Raw genomic sequence first — 23,579 nt, 5'->3', positions numbered from 1 at the left:
AAAATAGACCAAAAAATACAAACAACACCCCCCCCCCCAAAAAAAAAAAACACCAAAAAGAAAACCCAAGAAGTCAGGTATAAAAATAGGAAAGCAGTAAAAGAAAAGTGACAGTAGGGAAGGGGGATTTAATTGTTTTAAATTCAGAGAGTTAGTGTGGGGAAGTCATAACAATAGTGTCAAGAAGCACACAAGGGTACTACTAGTAAGAGGTTTTTGGTTATTATGAGAACAAGATAGTTTGGTAAAATTCTTTTGATACAATATTCCAAAAAAACTGTTCACAATAAAGACTATACTAACTGGACCTTCAAAACTCCCCTCCCATCTTTTGAGAATCATCACAATGTATCAGCAAGGCAATAGCACCAGTATTAATAACCCCTGCATGCATGCAGAAACTGTCACTGTAGCAGTTGAACCCAGTCACACAATAAGGTTTACATTCTGTTCATAACTTGCCTTATACTCACAGGCACCAACAGTAGAACAAAATATATTTGCCATATTATACACATGCAAACATTCCTGCAATCACCAGGATTAAGGACAGAGTTTTCAGGCAGTATTCCAAGATTAATCTCATTAGATACTTGTATTCTGTTGAATTTTTTTAGAAAAACAGGGTCTAAAATTAGAATGAAACATGTTGGCAAAATGGATTTTGAGGTACTTGGATTCTGATACCACTTCTTAATTTGAGAAAGACTAAAGTTCTTTTGGTACAATAGAATACATTAAAAAGGAGCAGTACTACTAAACAGTTACCTTCAGAAAAAATGATCACCGAATCACACCCATACCAAACATTTGTTTAACAACCATTAACAGAGTTTTAACAGAAGTTTTTCTAAAAAGAACCTAAGTGGTCAAAACCAAGGTAATCCTTAGCTTTTCAGTTCAAATGCTCTGACACACCAGCACAACTCTGAAAAGTGAGTGACAGTGAAACACATTTTCTTTGGCCTTGTAGTTTAAGCTTGTCATTTACCTTTGAATGATGATTCCTCCTTACTATTTTCTGGAAATATAGGACGAATGTGTTCAGTTTTGCATTGCAGGTAAGTACTCTAACAGAAGTTTTCAGAAGTAGGAAGGATTACAGTGATTAATGCTGTAGTCTATCAGCCTTGAGTCCTGTTTTCTCCCAGAGCTTTTAAAAGCTGTGTGTGTCTTGAAATAGCAGAAGCCCACAGTTCTATGTCAAGGTTTAAATGAATATCAAGAAAATAATTATATTTCAATAAATATCTACTGAATATGTTTTCAGATTTCTAGGAACTCTGATTGTACTGAATTCCTATTTTGAGAGCTAAAGTGTTTAAAACTGTCTTAAGAGACATTCTTCAAGTTTACAGAAGAAAACCCAATGGTACAGAAAGGGCTTCTCTCCCTGTGTTGTCAGTGCTCCCACTTCCTTTATATGCACACTCAGCAATCTCAAAAATACTAATCAAGCACAAACAAGGCATTTTAAACAGGTAAAATCACACATTTACACAGCAGCCACTGTGAACTTTATTAAGAAAGGAAGTGTTTGCCAGTTAAACTACCATCACTTTATTGACTTCTCCGGTTACTTGTAGAAAATCAGTTCCTTCATAATGGCTCTGGAAACCATTTATTGACAGGTAAATGTTGAATCACTGGCAATGTATGCTCTCCTTGTGACTCTGGCAGCCTTACCATGAAAAGAACTATATACACCTTTGCAAAATGCAAAGTAAGCAACACATCTTTCAAGCAACAAAGTTATTCTTGAGGCAGATATCATGCTAAACAAACAGCAAGAACACCTTTATATTAAGCAATCTTTTTTGTGTGACAGTTCCACAAAATGAAGTGCAATCTGTGAGGAAAAAAGGTCCGTAAGATACCAGTTACTCATTCTCTTTGTGTAGCTGTGTAGTCAAGTCTTATTTCTCAGGCTGGAGTGGTTGAGCAAAACCAAAACACAGCATGATGATCCATCTTCATGAAAATGTCCTGTTGCTAATGCATCTGCTTTTGCCTCCTTCCCTCTTTAATAGTCTTATGCAGTCCCATGCACTAGAAGTCAGGACAAGGCTTCTTCATTCATCTGGAGTCAGTTACATTCAATCCTCTAAGCAACTCAATATAGTTTATACACATCTCTGAAAAGAAGTTCCCCATTCCTAAGTAATCCAACCATCACTATTTCTTCAACTCCAGAAGTTGTTTTAGTTACTTTTTCATCTTCAGCTTGTAGCCACATGGCAAAATAGCATTGTCATGGGCTATGTATAGTAGGATTTAATTTTTATTAATAGTTTCAGTAGATTGCCCGAGGATTTTTTGTACTGTAGTAGGCTTCACACGCAGCAACATAAGCAGATTCCGGGAAGAAATCATCATGGTACTCTGCTAAAAACCTAAGAAGAAAGCACATAAAAAAATAACAGAATATACAACATTTAAGAGAAAAGCTATTTTCAAATTAATTTTTAAACTCAGCAAAACCACAGCCTGGGAATTAAGTATTACTGCATCTTGAAAGTTGGCATACAAAAGGCTTGCCCTATTTTTACAAGTTCTACAGCTTTCCCTTACCATTCTCAAATCAAACAGTATTTTAAAAGTTGCTTAAACAAAAAAAGAAAGAAAAAAAATCCAAAAATTGAAGCTACACTCAGAAAAGAATGAGAAGAACTATGACAGAAGAAAAAAAAAAACAAAACTGAAAGTGAAGAGATCTGTCTGCAACTTCTGTCAGTGACATGCTCAGCATACTATTTATGTCAAACTCGCGATTTTCAGTTATTACTATACAGTATCTTATACAAGTGCCCAGTAACCACTGAGTCAAACTGTGCCTTTTAAGGCAAATAAACTTCTGACTTGTTGTTTCATGTGCCTGTGCATTAGGGTCTCCACCTCTCAGAAGTATCTGATTTAAATACGCCTCTCAAAGACAAAAATGCATCTGTAAATCCAGTTCCTTAATTTCAGATTTCTGTAAGATGGTCTTCAAATACTACTGAAACAGCCAAGCACCCAATACTTTATCATGTCTTCCTGGTCTGCTAACATACAACTCTATATTCAGTCCTAAACCAAAGAAAAACACTGTTGCTACTAATATCAGCTGCAAGCTAAAATGACATTACCCTTTCTACTTCTTTTGTATACAAAGATGACACACATGTAAGTGGGGGCAAATGGGCAAAATGGCTCTTAAACCATGAAGTATATGATCAAGCTGTACTTAAGGAACACAGCCCCCCTTGCCCCCCCCCCCAAAAAAAAAGGAATACCAAACAAAATCAGAACAAAACAAAAACCACATTATCTTCAAAAATACCTGGATATTAAAGATCAGCAATGATCATGGCAAAATGCTAGCCAGAGGTTCTCTGTGTTAAAGCAGGAAGCAATGGAAACAACAGGGAACAGTGTCATTTGCAGAATCTAATTTTCTCTCAGAACACCTGGGCTAGGGGGATGACTTCACTATTGGAAGCTAAAAACAAGCAGTTTTCCATAACCAATACTCTGAACACAGAAAGTCCAGATTGAAAAAAAGTACAGGTGACTGCAATTCAAACCACAGTGTTTCTGCAGTAGTTATACTACCTGAACTAGGCATGTCCTTTGATCTTAGGCAAGCCAAAACATCTAAGAAGATTCTCTATATAAGGCAATCTAAATTTAATCAGGAATATATTAATTGTTGAGAGCTCTTGTCATTAATACCATCTACCACCTACTTTCCTAGGTTTATGAGGCTGTAAGTTGCTCTAATACTTTATGTTTGTTTTGTACTTTTTTTTCTATGAGATAAGAGATATCCCTTAAAAACAATTCAATGATACACAGAAACAGTTCACACAATCAGATCCTTCAGATTTTGAGCAAAATCTGACAGTCATTTGCACTACACACACACCCCTCACCCTAAGAAAACCACTACAAAAGAGTGCCAACATTATAGCACTATAGAAGTTAATAAAATACCCAAGTCATCAACTGCTATGATCTCTGACTGTAGTTCACAATAAATCACTGTCTGGGATATGTGGGGTTGGTATGAAGGGAGTGTGAGAAGGCCTAAAACTTCACCGACTCAAAAGTCTAACTTCTAACATACTTAGATTGTAGAAGATTAAGATCAGCCACAACTGAATTTAATAGTGCTTCATTAACACACATTAATGTCTCGAACAGATAAATGAACTACAATGTCATTGGGTAACATTCCATAAAACACAGTACCAAGTGCTAGATCATAAAAAGGAGTACATTTAAAAAAAAAAAATCAGTAAAACAAAGGAATCTTCAGAGGACGTTGGATGACTGACAGTTCCAAGAATTTTAAGGCCATGTAAAGGGAAACAGGTTTATTTTCTCTTATAGGTTTCCAGACTTCGCTTAAGATCCTTGGTCATAAACGCCAGTTTGGTGCAAGCTAAAGTAACAGCTTGTAAGGATGACAAATATTAGGTGAGATGCTTGTAGCACAGCTAAGAAAGGCAAAATGCATGCAGTCAAATGTACATTTCTTTGTTCTTATTGTAACAGCTGTGAAAACCAAAATACCCCAGAGCTAGCAAATACAAATTACTTTCTGCAGAGAAGCAAGAGGAAAACAGCAGAAAAACACAGGATCACTTATATACCTTTTTCTATAGAGAGCAGTGACCCTTCTGAAGCTGCACTGTATTCAAACTAGATCACAGTGCAGAAAGCCAGCACAGAAATATTAAGTCTTTCAAGACTCCTAGGTACTGGATATCTCGCTAACGCTTTGCTTTTGGAAAAGCTGAAATAACACAAAAATCAGTTACACTGGTACCTGCAATTCATGAGCCAAGATTTAAATAACAGGCAGCTGTACTTAGCAAGCAGAGCCAGTGTTCAGCTACAGATCAGAAAGCACATTCCTATTTAGCTATTCAGATACTGTTTCATTACTTTCAACTTATAAATCTGATAAATTCAACCACCTGTTGCATTGCCTTTTTCATTTTTAGACTTTTTAGAGTTCATATGCATACACCTACACAGTGATACTGCTTATGAGTAACCCAGTTTTGAGATGCACAGTCCACACAGACATCCTGATTTAAGACTGCATACTTTTTCTCATCATGAGTACCCACAACACGAATACTTATGCTGTACACTCATGCTCATGAGGTACATAGAGGTAAACACGGCACAACACAGCTATTTCCCTCTCTACCACAGGTTCCTAGAAGAGCAACATTTCAGAAAGGACTAGAAGGGATGCAGACAAGAGAAACAAACATGTGGGCAACCTAGCTTGCCGAATTCTTATGTTCTGATGTCAAGTGTGGCATTCTGTAAGCAAGCTTACCTCAGGTGACTCCAAGTAAGAGCCTCCCAAATATACTACCACCTGGCTGAAAGTTATCCAGGCAAATCTACCAAAAACAGCCATAGAACTATCATTACTGACATTAAAAGGCCACTTGACATACATGTGTGAGAACATTTCTCAACAGCATCACTGAATTAACGAGCTTTAAGTGTCACCTGGTAGCAAAATCTGGCAGCGTCAACACAATCTATTACCTGAACAGTCTCTGCATGAAGAAAAACATTCTAAACATGAACTAGCATGCATAAATAAGCTCATGGACAGCCTGAAAAATGTGAAAATTAAAAAAAAAAAAAGGAATATTTTAATCATTCTGAGAAGGACAATCTCAGCCATAAAAGAATACAGAGTTAAGAGGAAAAGTTTCCAGGTAGGTGACACTTATATACTTTTGCTGCAGAGTTCAGGAAGGTAAGCAGATGCTTTGATGAGATCAGTGGTCTGGGCTAGATGCTGTTTGAAAGGCAACTGTAATGATCTATCTAAAGGCATTTGCTTAAAAAACATGATGGATCCTAACTCTGTGAGTCACCTCATCAAAAGAAATGTCATCTGCAGATTAAGAAGCTATCTCTTCTCTGAGACTACAACTTGAAAGTAGGATTTGAAAGCTTAAAAGCTTAGTTTCACACAAAAGTGTACGCCACCACCTGCCCCTCACCCCTTCTGGTAATAAAACATTTCTCCATCTGGAAGACTCTTCAGGGCAAAAGCTCACCAAGACGAAGCTCATCACAACCCCAATGCAGTCAACAGAACACATGAAGTGAGAAATTTCAGATGTTCATTCTCATAATCAGTATCTCAAGAACATGTCAAAGGAATAAACAGGCTTGTTCTATTAACTGGACTCTTGTCACTCATCCACATACAGGAACAGAAATAATCTTCCTGGGCCTTTAAAGGGCAACCACAGAGAACTCTGAAGATGCTAACATAACATCTCCAGTAACCAGGCTGAATGAGTGAAAATTACAAGTGGTATCTTTAGAGAATCACAGATTTTTTTGGGTTGGAAGGTACCTTAAAGATCATCTAGTTTCACACCCCCTGCCACGGGCAGGGACATTTCCCACTAACACCAGGCTGCTCGAAGTCCCTTTGAACCTGGCCTTTTCAGCCTGCAGAGTGGGGAAGTGGCTCTGCAAGGAGACCCCAGGTTTTGGAGGAAGTTTCCATTCATCTGCTTTACTGGCCCCCTCTCTTCTGTGTGTGCTGGTGGAAGTGCTTTTGGCTGTTTGGCCATGTGCTGTGGGTCCACTGCAGACTGCACTTGGAGCCAGTTATCTAACTCTTTCTCAGCTTTCCTGAAATTCGCACATTCACTGTGCAAGTAGAATTCCTTCAAAGCATTTCAAAACCTAGAAAACAACATTCATTTGCCTGCCTCTAAACCCACACCTGTCCACATTCAAACCTTGACTTTCTTACAGTTAGGCTCCAATTCCATAAAGTTTTCTAGTACGTCAAAATGGCTACGCTGCTGTCCTGGGTTCAGCAGTAGCAGTCATTTTTTCTCCTTGGTAGCTGGTGCAGTGCTGTGTTTTGACTTTCGGGCTGGGAACGGTGCTGACAGCACCTATGTTTTTCGTTACTGCTCAAATGTTTGGTTTGTCCAAGGACTTTCTGAGCCTCATGCTCTGCCAGGGAGGAGGGGAGGCCGGGAGGAAGCAGAGACAGGACACCTGACCCAGACTAGCCAAAGAGGTATTCCATACCACAGCACATCATGCCCAGGATGTAACCGAGAGTTACTCGGAAGGGCTGGAGCTCTGGGGGGATGGAGGAGGTATTGGTCGGTGCTCGGTCAGGCAGGGTGGGGTGAGTTATGGGTCGGTGGCTGGTGAGGTGTTGTATTCTCTTCACTTGTTATTTCCTTTATTATTATTATTGGTAGTAGCAGTAGTGATTTATGTTATACCTTAGTTATTAAACTGTTCTTATCTCAACCCGTGGGAGCTACATTCTTTGGATTCTCCTCCCCAGCTCTCCGGGATTTGGGGGAGAAAAGGGGGGAGTGAGTGAACAAGCTGTGTGGCTGGGTTTAAACCATGACAGCTGCACAGATATTTTTTGCCAAGTAACCAGTTAATCCCAAAATCAAGATAGAAAACCCCTAATCAATATAAGTAACAGTAGCAGAATTGCCTTCTTCATGATCTTTCAAAAAGTGTTTAATCAGTTGTCTTAACTTTACTAACCTTAACTTTACTAAGTCACAGTGAACAGGAATTCAGCCACAAGCAACTTTACCTAAGTAAAGGTACTTTCTCTTCCATTCGCCATGTGCAATACTTAATTTTTTCATTCTCAGAACGCCACTAATAACCTCATTAATTGTACATTAGCACAGACTAGTGGTCATAATTCACCGCTGCAGTTACTACACTCAGCGCTGTGCTATAGAAATAAAAATCTATTTCTTAAAGCTACTTCAAAAACTTTGTCATTTTTCTATATACGCATCTTATTATCACAGCCTTCTAATGTGGTCATGTTCTGACTTGGCTTCTTCCTCATAAAGCAGTCAACATAAATAAAATACTTTTAAGTTTAAACTACTTCTCAACCCATGGAGCTGACTGGGACAATAGATACAAGCAGGTAAGGGAAAACTGAGATCTAAAATGAAAGAGAAAACTTACAGGATATCCTGAATTTGAAATATCAGTGGGTTTTTAACAAAACCAAAGTCTTTGACCATTAAGAACACAGCTTTCCACAATATGAAATACTATATTGGCCTCATCTGGAAAAACTTATTTGAAATTTTAGAAGTGTTATTTTAGAAATATTTCATCACTTACTTGTTATTCTGTATTTTACAGAAGTCTAAATACCTATGGCTTTCTGAAGTGTTGTATCATTTACTGGCCTTTTTTTGTTAAAAGGCAAATGACACTGACTTAAATTACCTCCCTGAAGATGGGTCTTGCTATTTTAAAAACAGACATTTTTATTCTCCTGATTTTTTAAGTATCTCCTACTGGTCAACAGCCCTAACAAGCGACCTCTCTGATTCCAATAGTTTGGCAAGTCAAGGCTGTGTTTAAGTCAATGGAAACTGCACACCAAAAACTGGCACCTTCGTGCCTACCATTTCTCATCATTTAAGCAACCTCTGGAGGCATGCTAGGCACCCCACAATATAGAAAAGTCATTCATCTAGTTCCAGCCCCCCTTGTCATGGGCAGGGACACCTCCCACTAGACCAGGTTGCTCAAAGCCCAGTCCAACCTGGCTTTGAACACTGTCAGGGCTGGGGCATCCGCAGCTTCTCTGGGCAATTTCTGGCAATTTCTTCATGTTTTCCATTAGGAGATTTTCATTATGCACATTTCTAGAAAGCTGCACTAAGCACAAACGGTACAGTTTTACATATTATGAAAGTCAAAAAGATGCATTTGATACATCCCTTAAAATATATGTTGTCTGGGCAACTGAGATCAATCTTGTCTAGCAGCAATCTGAGGGCATGACTGGAAAATATTACTCATGTAGCATCTCAAAGTGAATTTAATGCATCTATCAAGTACTGAGCAAACTCAATAAAACAAGCTTCCAAACAAAATGTTATTATATTTAATAAGTCTGAGTTTTTCAGCCCACATGAGAGTAATAGTACAAATGTTAAATGCAACTGTAAATTCTACCCATAAAAATCACAATTCAAAATTAAATCAGTATCTATACTAGAACTAAATCAGTTGTGTACCCCATGAAAAATTTAAAAATACATAGAGCTGCTTACGTTTGAACTACTCTACCCAGAATTCAAAGATTCAGAAACAGTTTTATTAAAGCAAACAGATAGCTTCAATCCCTTATCTGCTATTAGAAAAATAAAGAAAAGGAGGGTACTTCAGCTTGTCACAAGAGCAATTCACTAAAACAAATCAGGCAATCTTAAGTAAATTGGTTGCTATCACCTAGTGCATACAAACTGTGTAGAACGGTTATCTTTCAAAAGGTAAGCCAGAATAGAAGTGACAGAAAATATTCTTAATAAACACCCATTAATCCTTTCATTCCCCAAAACAAAAGACAGAATGTGAAAATTGAAGATCTATCACCTCAGCCTCAAGTTTTCTCGTGTTGAGAAACAGATAACACAGAAGTATTTCTGTGACAAAAATCAAGTCTGAACAAGTTTCTAGAAAACGTAACTGCTTGACCTATTTCAACACATGAAATAAATAAATAAATGCCAAAATTAAAGATGTCCTAAAGCACACAAATGCATGTTGAAAAAAAACACTAATCATTTGCACTGGTTTCTATGTTACCTATTTGAATACACAAGCAGTAGCGTATCCAGTAAGGAAACTAGAAGACTAGAAACTAAAGAAACTAGTCCAAGAAGAATATTTATGACAAATCTACCTAGGATGGAATGATTCCCACAGCAGTAACTGCAACTTGGAAGCTTTTTCAGGAAGGTTCTCAATTTGAACAATCCTGGTGAAACCACAGAAATCAATATATTCAGCATAGAAAAGAAACGTTGAGAACAGCATCAGCAAAACATACATAACACTGGCTTAGAGAGCACTTAAAAAACCACACAGCCCTCAAAAATTTTATTGAGCCAGATATGCAATATCCACACTATGCTTGGCTTGGGGTGCTCATTTTGGTTTAGTTGTATTCTGGTCTTAAGGACAGAATTCCCACTAGTACCAGAGCACACTTCTGGTTGTGTTTTCCAAAAGAAATCTTGCTTATGTATGCAGAGCACTCTGCAGTGCAACACAACTTATGATAAGTGGGAATTACCAAGAGATTTGCTTCAAAAGCATAGTTCTACCTAACCTAAAAATGCTGCTGTGGCAATGTCTTCTGATTTTTTTTTCTGTTTTAAATTTCTATTTATAGATGACTACACATTATAACAAGATAATAAAATGGAAAAATAAGCCACATACAAATACTACCACTAGAACTTTTAGTTTAATCATCTTCCTGCTTATATGGAGGCTGCGGAACACATTTCCTCCTTCCTTCTATTCCGTACCACCACAGATCATCCATAAAATGGGTATGAAAAAACTCTACTTAAGATGCTAAAGAGACCTGCTCCACCCAGCACAGAAGAATCTAAACAGGCAGAGGTCTGAAAAACTGATTTGAGCCTCAGCAAGTTAAGCACCGTCAATAACATTCATTCCAAGCAAAAACAGATTTCCAACAATAAGTACCAATCCCGTCGTGTTTAACTTAAACACAGATTGAATACGAACTAGTATGTGACAACATAGAGCTGTAAAAAGAAATAACTCAAAAAATGTTTCAAAAGAAAAAAATTGTATTGTAGAAATGTTGATATTGGAGACATTTTATTTTAAATTTTAAAATGAAGTAAAAACATTTTGAAGTTTTCATCTCCCTCATCTCTAACAGGACTTTTGATATGCTAGTGCCACATCATGTTACTTTTCAGTATGTGGCTACATAGAAGTCTTTGACCAAAATTAAATTAGGAATTCCACATCTGTTCCAGATATTTACTGTTTACACCACTTTCTCCTGAAAGTTTTTCTTGGCAAATTTATTTTCCACTGTATTGGTGCCGCACAACACAGTAACACACTAAGTATCTAACCATCACTACTGCAATGTCACCCAGAACTACTAACTAGAGTACCTGACTGACAAAGATGATCACGGTGCAGGTATGATCATACTGACTCCAGCTGTGGAGCTGGTGTGGTGACAAAGAGTGTGGGTAGGTCTACAAGCACTCCCTGCACTGCGTAACAGAGAAACCTTTCTGTTCAAGGCTCAATTATGACAAATATTTCTTTTAAAAGTCTACCATAATTAAAATCATGTTCTAAAGCACAAGTTTCTTCCCCTGCTAGTAGTGATGCAACATCAAAACTCTCAGATTATGCTGTCAAAATAACAACGCAGTTTGTATTTCTTCATAAAACACGCTTCTGGGCCAAGGCAGAACTGTCATTCTATACATATTAATAAACAGACTTCTACTTCAGCTTTCTGTCACTGTGTTTATCAAAATTTCAAGTAGGGAGATCAGGTTCCTTTCAATTTGAATTACAGGATCAAAAGTCTTGTATTAATCTTTATTCTAATTGTTATTATTAGAATATAATAATTTTAACACATTCTTATAAAACATTAATATCTTATTTTAAAAAAACTTTGTCATTCCAGGACACTTAGATCTATGCAACAATGCAAACACTGCTGTGGTATACTGTGTCACATTACCTCAGAAACATTTCGAAGTGTTTTACTAAGGCCTTCAGGTTTTTGTCAGGAAAGCACATCTTCCCCAGGATTTCTGGTAGCTTTACTGTAAATAAGAGAAATAATGCTTAAATCTTTTCTTGTAAAAGCAACTTCTAATTCCTTTTATCCATTCTACAGAAAACAATATAAAAAACTCTTCTCCCTACAGCCTCCACTTTTCCTTGCAAGTAACTCACTGATCTTTCAAAGCCCTGCTGAAAAGAAGCATGCTGAGAAAGTGAATGTTGCTTGGTTTAATGCTGTTTGATAGCATATTGGAAGTAATGCTTGTTTGCTTTTGTTAAATGAAGGCTTATAAAGCCAGTAAAAGATAACCAAATTTATGAACAGCCTAAGAGTTTTAAACAGACTAAAAAGTAAATTTCTCCTAGAATAAAACTAAATGCAATAAAGCAAGCAGAAAACCACGCAAATACAATCACAGGGGTGAGGCAAAGCAATTTTGATTGAGCACAGACTTTTGCATCGGTTTACCAAACATTCGTAGTAAATGTTGAGAGCCATAGATATATGAGGGAGGTGGTGGTTGATCACTTGGTGGATAATTTTCTGGCATCAATTTCCAGGACAAAACCTACACATAAAACATTAAAGATTTCATAACTAACATTTTATAGCACCACAGAACTTCAAAATCAAGGACGAAATAAGCAATACTAACAAAACCTTTTCTGAAATGTAACTACTCTGAGGTACACAAAGCTTTTAATCATGGAATCCAGGACAGTAACATATAAATCTATTACCTCATTCAATTCATTGTTTCTTCTTCCTTCAAAGCCAGTAAAAACTGCACTCCCCTCTTTGCTAGGAGTCAAAGTTATAGGGGAAGATGATCCGCTATGGACAGGGGTTTCTTCAAAACAGAAATAAAAAGAAATCAGAAATAAATTTTAGAATTTATGTAACTATAAGCCATTAAACATAACTAAAGTCTGCTGCTATTTTTTTAATGTATTAAGCACTGGAATTTAATAAATGTTATTCTGAAGCAGGTTGACAGAAAAACAGCTCTTTGAATTCTGTTGAGAAGTGCAGTACCAAAGTACTGAAAATACTGCTCTGTATTTTTCCATTTGGTATAAGACCTCAGAGATAAATAATGGATACAATAAGTAATGAATTCACACTTCACTCATTCAGTTCAGAGCCTACATTGCAGGAAAAAAAAAAAAACAAAACCAACCCCCAAACAGGACTTAAATCTTGCTTAGGGCAACAATTCAGAGCAAAGCTTACTTTTTTCCAGGTGCAAGAAGAGCTTTGGCATAGAAGCTGGAGTCTCAAGATGCCGCCGTTTAGGCTGCGGGGAAGCACTGCTTTCTGATAACCTGTCACAGTTAGAGCTATGACGTGTGGAGCGTCTCAGTGACTGCAGAATTTCAGGTTCAGCTTTTCGCCTTTTTGGTGTGGCTGGCTCCCCTGTTGCAGGCTGGCTGTCAGTTGACTGGGGAGTTGGCGGGTTCAACAGAGGAGGACTTGGAGAAAGCTCCTCCTGATTTCTAGGAAACAAAGGTAGCTTTACAGAAGTGCCTCTAAGAGATAACAGCTCTTCCTTCAAAAGAGATTCTTCAAGTTTCATGTATCTTGTCAAATACTTACTCAGATTACACAGTTTCCTCCTAGTAACTATCAAAGTGGTGAGGCCTTCTTATAATACCATTTTCCATAAGTGATTTTTTCAAATTCAAAAGCTAATGAACACAAATTCACATTTCAGTGTAATTTTTTCCCCCATAAAGTTGCAGCATAACTCTCTATCAATCAATACAAACCCCTTTTGTAGTTGCCCAGATGAGAATTCAGGTGCCAAATTCTGAATTCAGGCAAGTTAATTCACAGAAGAGTTCAGCATTTTATCAGGACAATTTTTAAGTCAAAGTCTGTGAGAAATCACCCTATGCTGCACACATAACCACATTCTATTGCATTTTCCACAGAAGATAAGTAGTACTAGATTTCTTGACTACCTGTTAGTATTTGTTGAGTTTTCTTTGATGGGAAGAAAGAATTTTGATGAAGTCACTTTCTTAAATTGAGCTTGCTCATAAGGATAGAGCAAAATTAATGGAAGTGTGAAGTCAAAGGTTATTCTCAGCCCATCCACCATCTCTTTACATAGCTCAACACTAGAGGGTTAAAAAAAGGAAAAAAAAGAATTATGAATTTCAAAGTTACATGTCAAAATTTTTCAGTGCAGTTGTAGGAAAGTCCCCTTTAATATACATCATTAATAACTACATATTTCATCACTAAGTAATGATATGCACACTTAAAGAAAAGTGATTGCTGTAGGTAACTTCAGACATACAGATGTTAAAACTCCGCTTAGTAAACTCAAAGAAAATTATACAATTGTTCTGTTGCTTTACTATTTACTGGATCAATAAAATAAACTCTACAGTAAATTAAGTTAGTCAGATTTTTCCTGGAAGCATTACTGTGTTTTTCAAAGTTCACTATGCTGAAAAACGAGTCACTTGCCAGAAAAAATACTCAATAGACTGAATCTGTTTAACAGGCACATGCAGAATTTGATCTATAGCTGTTGAGATTCAGTTAAGACTGTGCTTAAGAGATATCCATTGACCCAACAAAACTAGATAAATTTGCATTGGAGATCAGTTTCCAATGTTCCAGTAGTCAAAACACTACATATAGAGGCTACTAGGAATTTAAATGTTAGCCTTGTGTAAAAGACTTACAGTGTTAGGAGGTGAGTAGCTGTCCTGCTACAAACAGAACCCAGAACACTGAGTGCAGCCTACCTGCAACCTCTCTCCTCTATGAAGATATTAATCTCTCATGTTTCAAGTATATGTACGTGTACGGTAACAGCAATATGATTCTGCCAAAGTAATCCACGTTATGAACCCCATACCCCATTTTACCATTTCATACAACCTGCTAAAACTACTGTTTGTTTTTTTTTTTTTTGTCTGAACAGTACATATAAATTAGGTCAGGGGGACCATGAGGTGCAGAAATTCTATCACATCCAAGAAGGTCAATTACCTTCTGTGTTAGTGCAGTAAAGGCAATACTAGAAAGTTGTCAGCTGCATCTCTCCTATTTAATGGATTACTGAACTTATGTAAATTCTCCTTATTAAAGCACTATCTTTACTGATGAAGTCACTTAAACATACATATTTTTTTATAAAAAAAGAATTTTACAATGTGCATACAACCTTCTCTTATTTCTGATGTCTCATGTAACTTCTTGTTGGGGAGATTTTATTACAAAGAAGGAAAGTACCATTAATCTGACATCAGTATAAAGCTAGACACTCATAGACCAAAATACTGCAAGGAGTAGCATCATTATGTACCACCAAAATAGAACTTAGTAACAAAAGCCAAGATTTCTCTTTGATAAAATGCAAGATTTCACCCCAGTGTAGACTTCGATAAGGAAGCAGCCTCATCTGATATTGAGAATCTTTAACATAACAAAAGAAACAAACAAAAAAACCCTGCTGCAAAAATGCAGGCTTAACACACTGAATTTTGAATTTAAGTTTTGTCAGCTTTAAAAAAAAAAACAAATAAATAAAAATATCACCTGCACTTGGGAGTTCTTTATGAGGATTGGTATCAAATTTTTATCCTTTATAAAATCTGAATCTGTTCAGTTTTACTGAAGCAGGGTATTCTCACATCAGATATGCTCTCTGTGCTGAGAAAATTATTCTAAAACAGGTCACAATATTTGCAAGAACTTATGCTATAAAAGGCAATATTAAGGTTTTTGCATTATGACTTTTCAGAGTATGGGGACTCTCCCATTTATAAACAAATAGTCAGTGTTACTGTACTTTAAGTATTTGTCAATTTTAAGCCCATAAATAGACATACATCACAGTATAACCTCACAGAAGTGAACAGTCTTGAAAAGGAACACAGAATGCAGGGTCATTTTTCTAGCAATAAAGGTGGACTAAAGATTACTTACTTCTTCTCTGGTGGCACATAATGAAGATTCATATTAGCATGTGGAGTCATCTGATGGTGCCGAGATCTTTCATTGGCTGAAAAAGCAGCATTAATAGCAAAATGTTTCACATATGACTCCAGGATTGTTATTATGTTTGTCTGACAAGGAAGCTTCACTAGCTGCAAAAGAAACAGCAAATTAATGTCTTAGAAAAACAGTCAGTAAGTATACCAAGCTAAAACAGGAGCTTCTAATGTACTGACTAGTTTAGTAAGTCTCTATTTAGTAAGTCTCTATTACATGAAGGTATTTCAGGTGTGATTTCAACCCTTAAACTGTATTTTTGATCAATCCTTTATAAACATCTGGACAAAGAAAACCATGGTCAGGATAACAAGCTTACATTTCCAGCTTTAAAAAACAATCTGCACTCTAACATACAACTGGGTACCAAAATGTACGGTCTTAAAACACAATGACAACTCACTGTTTTAGCTATTGAGAAGTTAGCTCCCTATACTCTTTTTACTCTTCCTTACCATCTAAGCTTACCTTTCCAATAAAGTTCAAAAACCCCAGGAGTCATATACACAAAAACTACTTCTGAGGGTTGCCCTCCCCAACCCTCTGTGCATATTCATTTCATAGCTCTTATTTCATACCCGTTTTCTTCTATTAATATAGTAACAGTCTTCCTCAAGCTTCTTTTTCAAGACTTCAGGAATTTCTATGCTTATTGCTCTTTCTTCCATGTCCCTTTTTGTATGACTTTCTTGTTCTTCTTTCTACAACAGACCAGTGAAAGAAACAATATTTGTTGTGCTTAAGAATGTCAGTGAAAAAGAAGTTCCATACTCAGGACACGATATAATGATCAAGTTTTGTCATCCAAAAATAAAATTCTATTATTTTATAGTAATTATTAAGTGGCTAGTAGCCTTACTGTAAGCAGTTTAACAATACTGCTTTAAAGTCATTTGCAAATTCATGTTCTAAACCATTAAAATCTAAGCTTTAAACTTTAAATTTAGAATTCAATTAAGTATTTAACACAAAAGAATTCTATTTCTTAGGTTTTGCTGCTTCAGATTGCTCACACTGCCGCAGTTGAGACCTTCAGAACAATTGTTTCTGCTGTACTTCCTTTTCAACAATGTAGGGACAATACTTTTTTTTTTTAAGTTAGCCTTTTACAATTTAATGTAAGACCAGAGCTGACATGCCTGTTTCACAGTAAAACAAAAGCCAAAAAGGTCCTGCTGCTATTCCTGCCACAGGCAAGGACACCTTCCACCAGACCAGGCTGCTCAAAGCCCCATCCAACCTGGCCTTGAACACTGCCAGGGATGGGGCAGCCACAACTTCTCTAGGCAACCAGTGCCAGTGTCTCACCACCCTCACAGTAAATAATTTCTTGCTAATATCTATCTAAATCCACCCTATTTTAGCTTAAAGCCATTCCCACTTTGCCCTGTTACTACATGCCCTTTCAAAAAGTCCCTCTCCAGCTTTCTTGTAGGCTCCCTTTAGGTACTAGAAGGCTGCTCTAAGGTGTCCTGAAGCCTTTTCTTCTCCAGGTTGAACAACCCAAAACTCTATCAGCCTGTCACCACAGGAAAGATGCTCCATCCCACTGATCATCTTTGTGGCCTTCCTCCTCCTCATGCTGGTGGCCCCAGAGCCGGACACAGAAATCCAAGTGGGCCCTCACCAGAGCAAAGTAGAAGGGACAAATCACCTCCCTCAACCTGCTGAACATGTTCCTTTTAATATAGCTTTCTGGATTAAACTCCAGCTAAATTACCAGCTGTGTCCGATATTTTATACATCTCAATTTTTTCAATAGTTTCAAATACATCTGAATTCTATCTAGGAGCTCATGAACATACCATTTCTGTCCTTTCTTCTATGTCACTTTCTTCACTTTTTATTTCTTCGTCTGTTCCTTCATCACTGTCATCAGAAGAAGAACTACTTATAGCTGTGTAAAAGAGATTTCAGATATTTAACTCACACTACTGCATTGCAGAGATTAAGACCAATTTGAGGCCTCAGTTTTGGAAAGGCAGAGGGACAACCAAAAAAACCCACCACAATTAGCTTGCTTGTTTAATAAGGATTAATAGTTCTAATTGAATTAAAAACACTATTATTTACAACATACTATAAACTTTTTAAATATAGAACACAAGCTTACATAAAGTATTCTTGCACCCTCTCTAACTGAAAAAAACAAATCATTTTTAAAAGCTCACTATATTACTGAACAACCACTGATCATTTTAATTTTTACTGGACTTTAGTGATGAACAGGGATTAATGTATTAATCATTCAATCAGAAGTCTGGACCTGTGCAGCAACAGTTAACATTGGAAAGCTCCAGACAGTGTTTCTGGTGTCTTTCAAGCTACAAAGCAAAATGCTACAGACCAGGCTTGAAAGTGAAATCAGCCCATAGCTAACATCAAACAGTCCTTCATGCCAGGTAGACTTGTGGGGTGGGGGGGAAGAGGAGGGGGAATGGAACACAATGACACAACGAACAAAACCCAACACCATACACACACACACCCCCCCCACCACCACTCCCTCACCCCACCTCCCCAGCAAAACAAAAGAAAACAAACAAACAGCAAAACACTTATTGCTCCCCAAAATATGTAGGAATAGTAGCAGGGAAAGTGTCTTGTATTTTAACGCCAAGCAAAAAAAGCCTAGACTTCTTGTACTTATTAATGCTACACTAAACAAAGCATCATTAAGACCTGAAATCACTGTGTAAAATAGTTGTGTGGAAGTGACAGAAGAAAAAGCTCTGGAATACAAGAAAAAAGCAGGAATCTAAACTTAACAGCTACTTAGCATTAAACATAGTGCTTACTCTTCATATGACTGCTCCATATATTTCAAATAGGACCATGACACTCTTGTGTCATCCTATGAGCAAAAAATTAAAGGCATCACACCTGCTATTAAAGAATGAAAACAAGCTTACAGTTTTCGCTACTCTCATCATTTTCTTCAGTAGGAAGGCTTTTTAATACAGAGTCAACACCAGGCAGCCTGCAACGCCTCTTCTTTCTTCCCTTTCTTCTCCTAAAGAACATAAAATGGTTCACTGAAATTTGGCTAATATTAGTTTGCCTTAACCTAGCTAATTATAGTACACACAAATGCCCAGGAAGCATATGTTTATTTTTATTAATTAATGTTAAATAATTTGGACAATGCTTATTTGAGAATGGATACCTTAATGTCTGTATATTACCTCATATTTGTGTTCTCAAACAGAACCTCAAAGCCGTTGCCAACCAGTATTAGATTACCTTTGGCTGAAAAATACTTCCAGTTTTCCTAAGTTATTTTTCAAGTACATTTCTTTGGGAAGACGTACATCCAATACATAGGCATTTGACAGCAATAATTAAGAATAGCATAGTTATTAAGCGTTAGTTGTTTAGTGTTACTTAATGACAATATGTAGGTATCAATCTCAATAAGATAAAAGCAGCTCTCTAGAATACACTGGCTGTACTTGGGAAGCAGCATGAGCTTAGACTCCAAAGTCACTTGTAGACACTGGGATGTATCTGTTTGAATCTGAAAATGAATCTCTCATTCATTTTGAGATCAAAAGGATTTCTTACATGCGAGCCACAGCCTTCCGTGCCAATTTACGCTGTAATCTGCGGTTTTCGTCTGTATCGCGAAGAACATGATCTTCAGCTGCCCATCTATCCCAGCTAAGGGTAGGTCAAAAGAAAATTAACAACAGGTACGAAAGGTTTGCATCCTTTTGTATTCACGTGGCTTCAGTTCTTGTGTTGCTATAATCTCTCAAACCTTGACTCAACACGCAATGGTGTTTGTAGCACTGACACATGCTATGAATCATCACAGCCAGAGACCGCACTCGTGTACTGGCCTTGATAACCAAACAATCCAGGTCTAGATTTAACAAGATATAAACTCAATATATTAATGTAAACCTAAAAGCCACAAGTATATACCAAAGACAGATATCCCATAAAGTTGAAACTTGTAGCTATAGAACTGATCCACTGAAATTTACGGATACAGACCAACATGTCAACATAAGCAAGTATATTATAAAGGCATTCATTAAAGCAAAAATAACCCTGCAACATTTGATATTTTGTGTGATGCATTTTTTGCAGAATAATATAGAAGAAATAGAAGAACTGAAACTGCACACATAGGTCCTTACCTTCTATTCCAGCCGTTAAAATGGATCAGATATTCTGGAATCTTTCTGCCTTTCTCATCTTTTCCAACAATAATATCAACGATCTGGAGCAAATATTAACAGCATGTATTAAAAAGCTTGAGAAAAAGTCAGCCTTCCAGTACTTAGGGAACTTATGCATAATGGAAAAAAAACAATATTTATAATTAAACAGATCTACAATTTCGTCAATGAATATGGATATGAGCAGAAGGAATTGATTACATTAAATGGTAAGAAAAACTAGCTGTTTTATTGAGCACTTTTAAACTTGGGGATTGCTAACCCTCTTTGTCCTATCCTCAAATGTCCTATGTTTTCAAGACACAAAAGGGAAATGCAAAACAAGGCAGTATCACAACAAAGTTAAGCAGATACACATCTGGGCTACTAACATTTTATCAAATGTGCTATCTCTTCATACTTTCAAAGTAAGGGACAAAATAGCTATATATATATAAACCTCAGAAGCACTGCTGTCTCAGAACAACACACAATCTTAGCCACTAAACATTAAAAGGCTTTGTGAATATCTGAGCCTGTTTCCTTTCTCTCTTTCACATATGTAAAACAGGCTCGTCTGAAAGGGCCTGCTCCTCAAAACAAAAAGACATTTCACATGGATCATCAAGAGCAGCACCAGAACTAGTAATAACAAAGGAATTATTCTGCCTGCATTTCAGTGGCTCTCAATAGATTAGGTATCTCCAGATAGCATGCAGTAGCTATGCTAATGTTTTAATTCGGGAGTCCAGAATTTAGGAACTATTGATGGAGTCAAGGGCAGTTATGCTGGAGCTTGAGGTACCTGAAAGTAAAGGTGTCACTATTATTTTTCGCACTCGTGTTACCTCTAGAGTTGGCAATTAAAGCTGTTGGGGCAGTCAGAACACAAGAATACACATACAGACAAAAGGGCAGCCCAAAACATTACAGGAAGGCAGAGACCCTGATCAAAGATGTTTGAAAAACACTGGTCTACACAACTAGCAAGCTTGCTGCAAAAACATTAATTTGGCCAAAAATCCAGTTTCAATCCTCCCATGTCATCCCTCTCTGCAACTAAACAAACAAAAAACCGAACATAACTCTGTTTGCAAACTAGGTACACACTTGGAATTGAAAAAATATATCCTGTGTCCCACTGATATCCAGAATCAGTATTATATTTACAGCACTACAACTACAATCACTGTTTTTGAGGCCAGGCCCAAGTGACTCAGCCACCTCTTACTTCAACACTTACGGTCCATCACTCAGTGTTTGCTAACGTGTTCCTGTATAACTCTCCTGTACCATCAGTAGCATTTAAACCCCTAAGTAGAGGGGCAGGCAGGGGGAATAAATCAAGCTCTGCTACAAAAACTCAGGAATTAAAATAAGATTTCAGAATTACTTTGCAGGTGTTCAGCCGAGAACGGAAGGCGGGAACCGCGTCCGTCACTTCCAGAGCCCTTCAGCAGCTCCGTTCTCTACCAGCAGCGAGAGCAAGGCCCCGACGCCCGGGACTCCACCACCCCTTCATCACCCGTGCAGCAGGACGCCCCCACCCGCAAGAGAAAGACCCAGAGGTCCGTAGGAAGCTTCTACCCTCCCTCTAACCCCAGGGCGGAGGAGCGGATGTGAGGGGGAAAAGCCGAGCCCCACCGGGGGACCGGACTGAGGCGGCCAGGGACGCTGCTGGCAGCACAAGGGCGGAAGGAGAGGGCCAGCGGGCACGGGCAGCGCCTCGCTTTATCTCACAGCCCGTGACGGCGGGCGTCCCCTTCCACGCGGCCTTCTCCGCTCTCCCCGGGCCTGCGTCCGTTCCCCGCAACAAGTGCTGCTGTCGGAGCTGCCTCACTCCCTCCGTTTGCTCTCCGGCTGAACCCGCAGCTGCTTCCCTAGCCGCCTCCCGCCCGGGGGCGCACGCAACGCCCAACGGGAGCGTTAACGGCAGCGCCAGCCCCGCCCCGCAGCGCTCCCTCCCGCCCGGCCCCGGCGGAAGCGGAGGAGGGTGGAGGGGGGAGTTATCCATAAGGGGGTGAGTAGGGCAGGGTCGCGCGCGGTGTGTCACCTTGGCATCATAGAGCACTTTGGCTTTGGTGGGGTCGGGCTCGAAGCACAGAACTCTCTCCCCACGGTGGAACTTAAATTTCATTCCCCGCGAGGTCATTTGTTCATCATGGCGCAAAGGAGAGGAGCCACGCCCCTCCAGTGGAGGAGGTTCTGCGGCCGGGCCCGCCCCACCTTAGGCGGCGGGCGGGACGGAGAGGGATCGGGGGTTTCATTGAGCTCTTCTTGCTGTGCTTTCCGTGTCCCCCGTGGAGCTGGGCTGCCCTTTCGTACCAGTGCTGCCAACTGTGCCACGCGGTGCCTGGCACGGGAGCCGGCTGCGGGAGGGGGTGGTGGTGAGGGGACACGTGCCTGCGGCCGGAGGGCGGCTGCGTGGGGTGAGAGCTCTAGGCCTTACCGGATCACCCGGCTTTGCCGCCCTGTGAACATGGCGCCGCCCGCAAGAGCAGGTGCTGGGGGTGTAAGCGCGTTCTGAAAACACCAGCAGCCTTTCCCTCCGTTACTGCTTCCTTTCAACGGCACCCACAGTCCCCATTCCCTAAGCTGTTTCTGGTGTTCTCCCGGAAGCAGAGAGCCTCCCTGTACTACAAAGATGGTTTTTTTATACATTGTAACCTCCCTCAACTGTTTGCTGTTGCTCTTTCAGCCTTCCTGTGAGAAAACAAATCAGAAATAAAGAGGGTGTTGAACTAGAAACTCAATTACCTTAAGTTTATCTTTCCAAAGTTAAGTTTAAAAAATTTCATGTCTCAAACAGGATGTAAATTGTGGAAATAATCATCATTGGTTGGCAATTTCCTTACCCATGTACTTTCTGCTGGCTGAAGCTTGGAAGGTACTGATGGGGGTTCAGTCAGGGGAATACTGCAGTTTCTCATGCAATTAGGTGCTCCCTCAGGTCATTACAGTTTTTGTGCCAGTTCTGCATTTCCAGTTTACACGAGAGCCGGGAGACCTGGGCCTTGTAGAAAAAACAGTTAATTTGTGATGATTTAGCATTTTTGAACTTACTTTTCTGTGAAAGTTGTTTAGGAGGTAGATGACTAAACAGAGAAAGGCGACTGTGCAACTGAGCCTATGCTAATCTGGTGCTGATGGGAAGAGATGTTTAAATCCTTTCTTACAGTCTCTGATGGTGATTGATAGAAGAACTGGAAATGGGAAGGAATGCCATGGCAGAGAACATACTAAGGAGCTGGTAATATATTACCGGGTTTCCAAAGGGAAAAGTGATAGGAGATTCCCAGAAAACATTATTCTGAGGGAATGACTGCTCCCAGGGGTAGTATGGACGAGTATTCATTTTCTCTTGATTCAATTTTTTTATAGTAGCGGTGGTGGGAAAAACCTGTGAACTTGCTGCTAAGACAGGGTGGAGGGAGAGAAGCCAACTGATGGAAGAGAAAGGGGGTGAGAAAACTAAGGAAGTGTTCCTGAAATTGTTCAAAGCCAACAGAGCACTGGAACAGGTTGCCCAGGGGGGTTGTGGAGTCTCCTACATTGGAGATATTCAAGACCCGCCTGGACAAATTCCTGTGTGATGTACTCTAGGTTACTCTGCTCTTGCAGGGGGGTTGGACTAGATGATCTTTCGAGGTCCTTTCCAACCCCTGGGATTCTGTGATTCTGTGAACTGCTGCTTAGGTTAAGAAACAGGCTCTAAAAATGCATTGGTGCAACATCAGTTGCAGAAAAGTGTTACT

The 23,579-nt window shown here is 38.9% G+C and overlaps 1 protein-coding gene across 2 annotated transcripts; it reads right to left on the bottom strand.

Moving 5' to 3' along the window:
* Positions 1–480: 480 nt before the first annotated feature.
* Positions 481–22,079, bottom strand: MSL3 (MSL complex subunit 3). 2 transcript variants are annotated; one of them, XM_005151433.3, is made up of 13 exons: positions 21,878–22,079; positions 19,804–19,886; positions 19,223–19,318; positions 18,571–18,671; positions 17,464–17,555; positions 16,237–16,359; positions 15,593–15,753; positions 13,609–13,767; positions 12,878–13,140; positions 12,385–12,494; positions 12,113–12,212; positions 11,597–11,681; positions 481–2,393 (listed from the first exon to the last, which is right to left on the bottom strand). In XM_005151433.3, the coding sequence occupies exons 1-13, from the start codon at positions 21,974–21,976 to the stop codon at positions 2,294–2,296; spliced, it is 1,572 nt and encodes a 523-aa protein (XP_005151490.1). In that variant the 5' UTR covers positions 21,977–22,079; the 3' UTR covers positions 481–2,293. The 2 variants fall into 2 exon arrangements, with proteins under 2 accessions (XP_005151490.1, XP_030906929.1); XM_031051069.2 differs by lacking the exon at positions 21,878–22,079 and adding an exon at positions 21,218–21,651.
* Positions 22,080–23,579: the final 1,500 nt, after the last annotated feature.

Source organism: Melopsittacus undulatus, chromosome 2, assembly GCF_012275295.1.
Source record: "Melopsittacus undulatus isolate bMelUnd1 chromosome 2, bMelUnd1.mat.Z, whole genome shotgun sequence".
Lineage (NCBI taxonomy): Eukaryota > Metazoa > Chordata > Aves > Psittaciformes > Psittaculidae > Melopsittacus > Melopsittacus undulatus.
The sequence above is the reverse complement of the archived record's forward strand: the minus strand, read 5'-3'. Positions and strand labels throughout refer to the sequence as shown.

Bases quoted from the DNA above. Each gene is read 5' to 3' on its own strand.
- MSL3 (XM_005151433.3), bottom strand. From the start codon at position 21,976: ATGACCTCGCGGGGAATGAAATTTAAGTTCCACCGTGGGGAGAGAGTT. The intron at 12,495-12,877 runs GTAAGCTTTGCT...TCTGTTTTGAAG, and splicing joins CTTCTTGCACCTGGAAAAAA to AAACCCCTGTCCATAGCGGA. The intron at 2,394-11,596 runs GTAATGTGACAC...CTTTCTTCTTAG, and splicing joins CACTTCGAAATGTTTCTGAG to GTTTTTAGCAGAGTACCATG.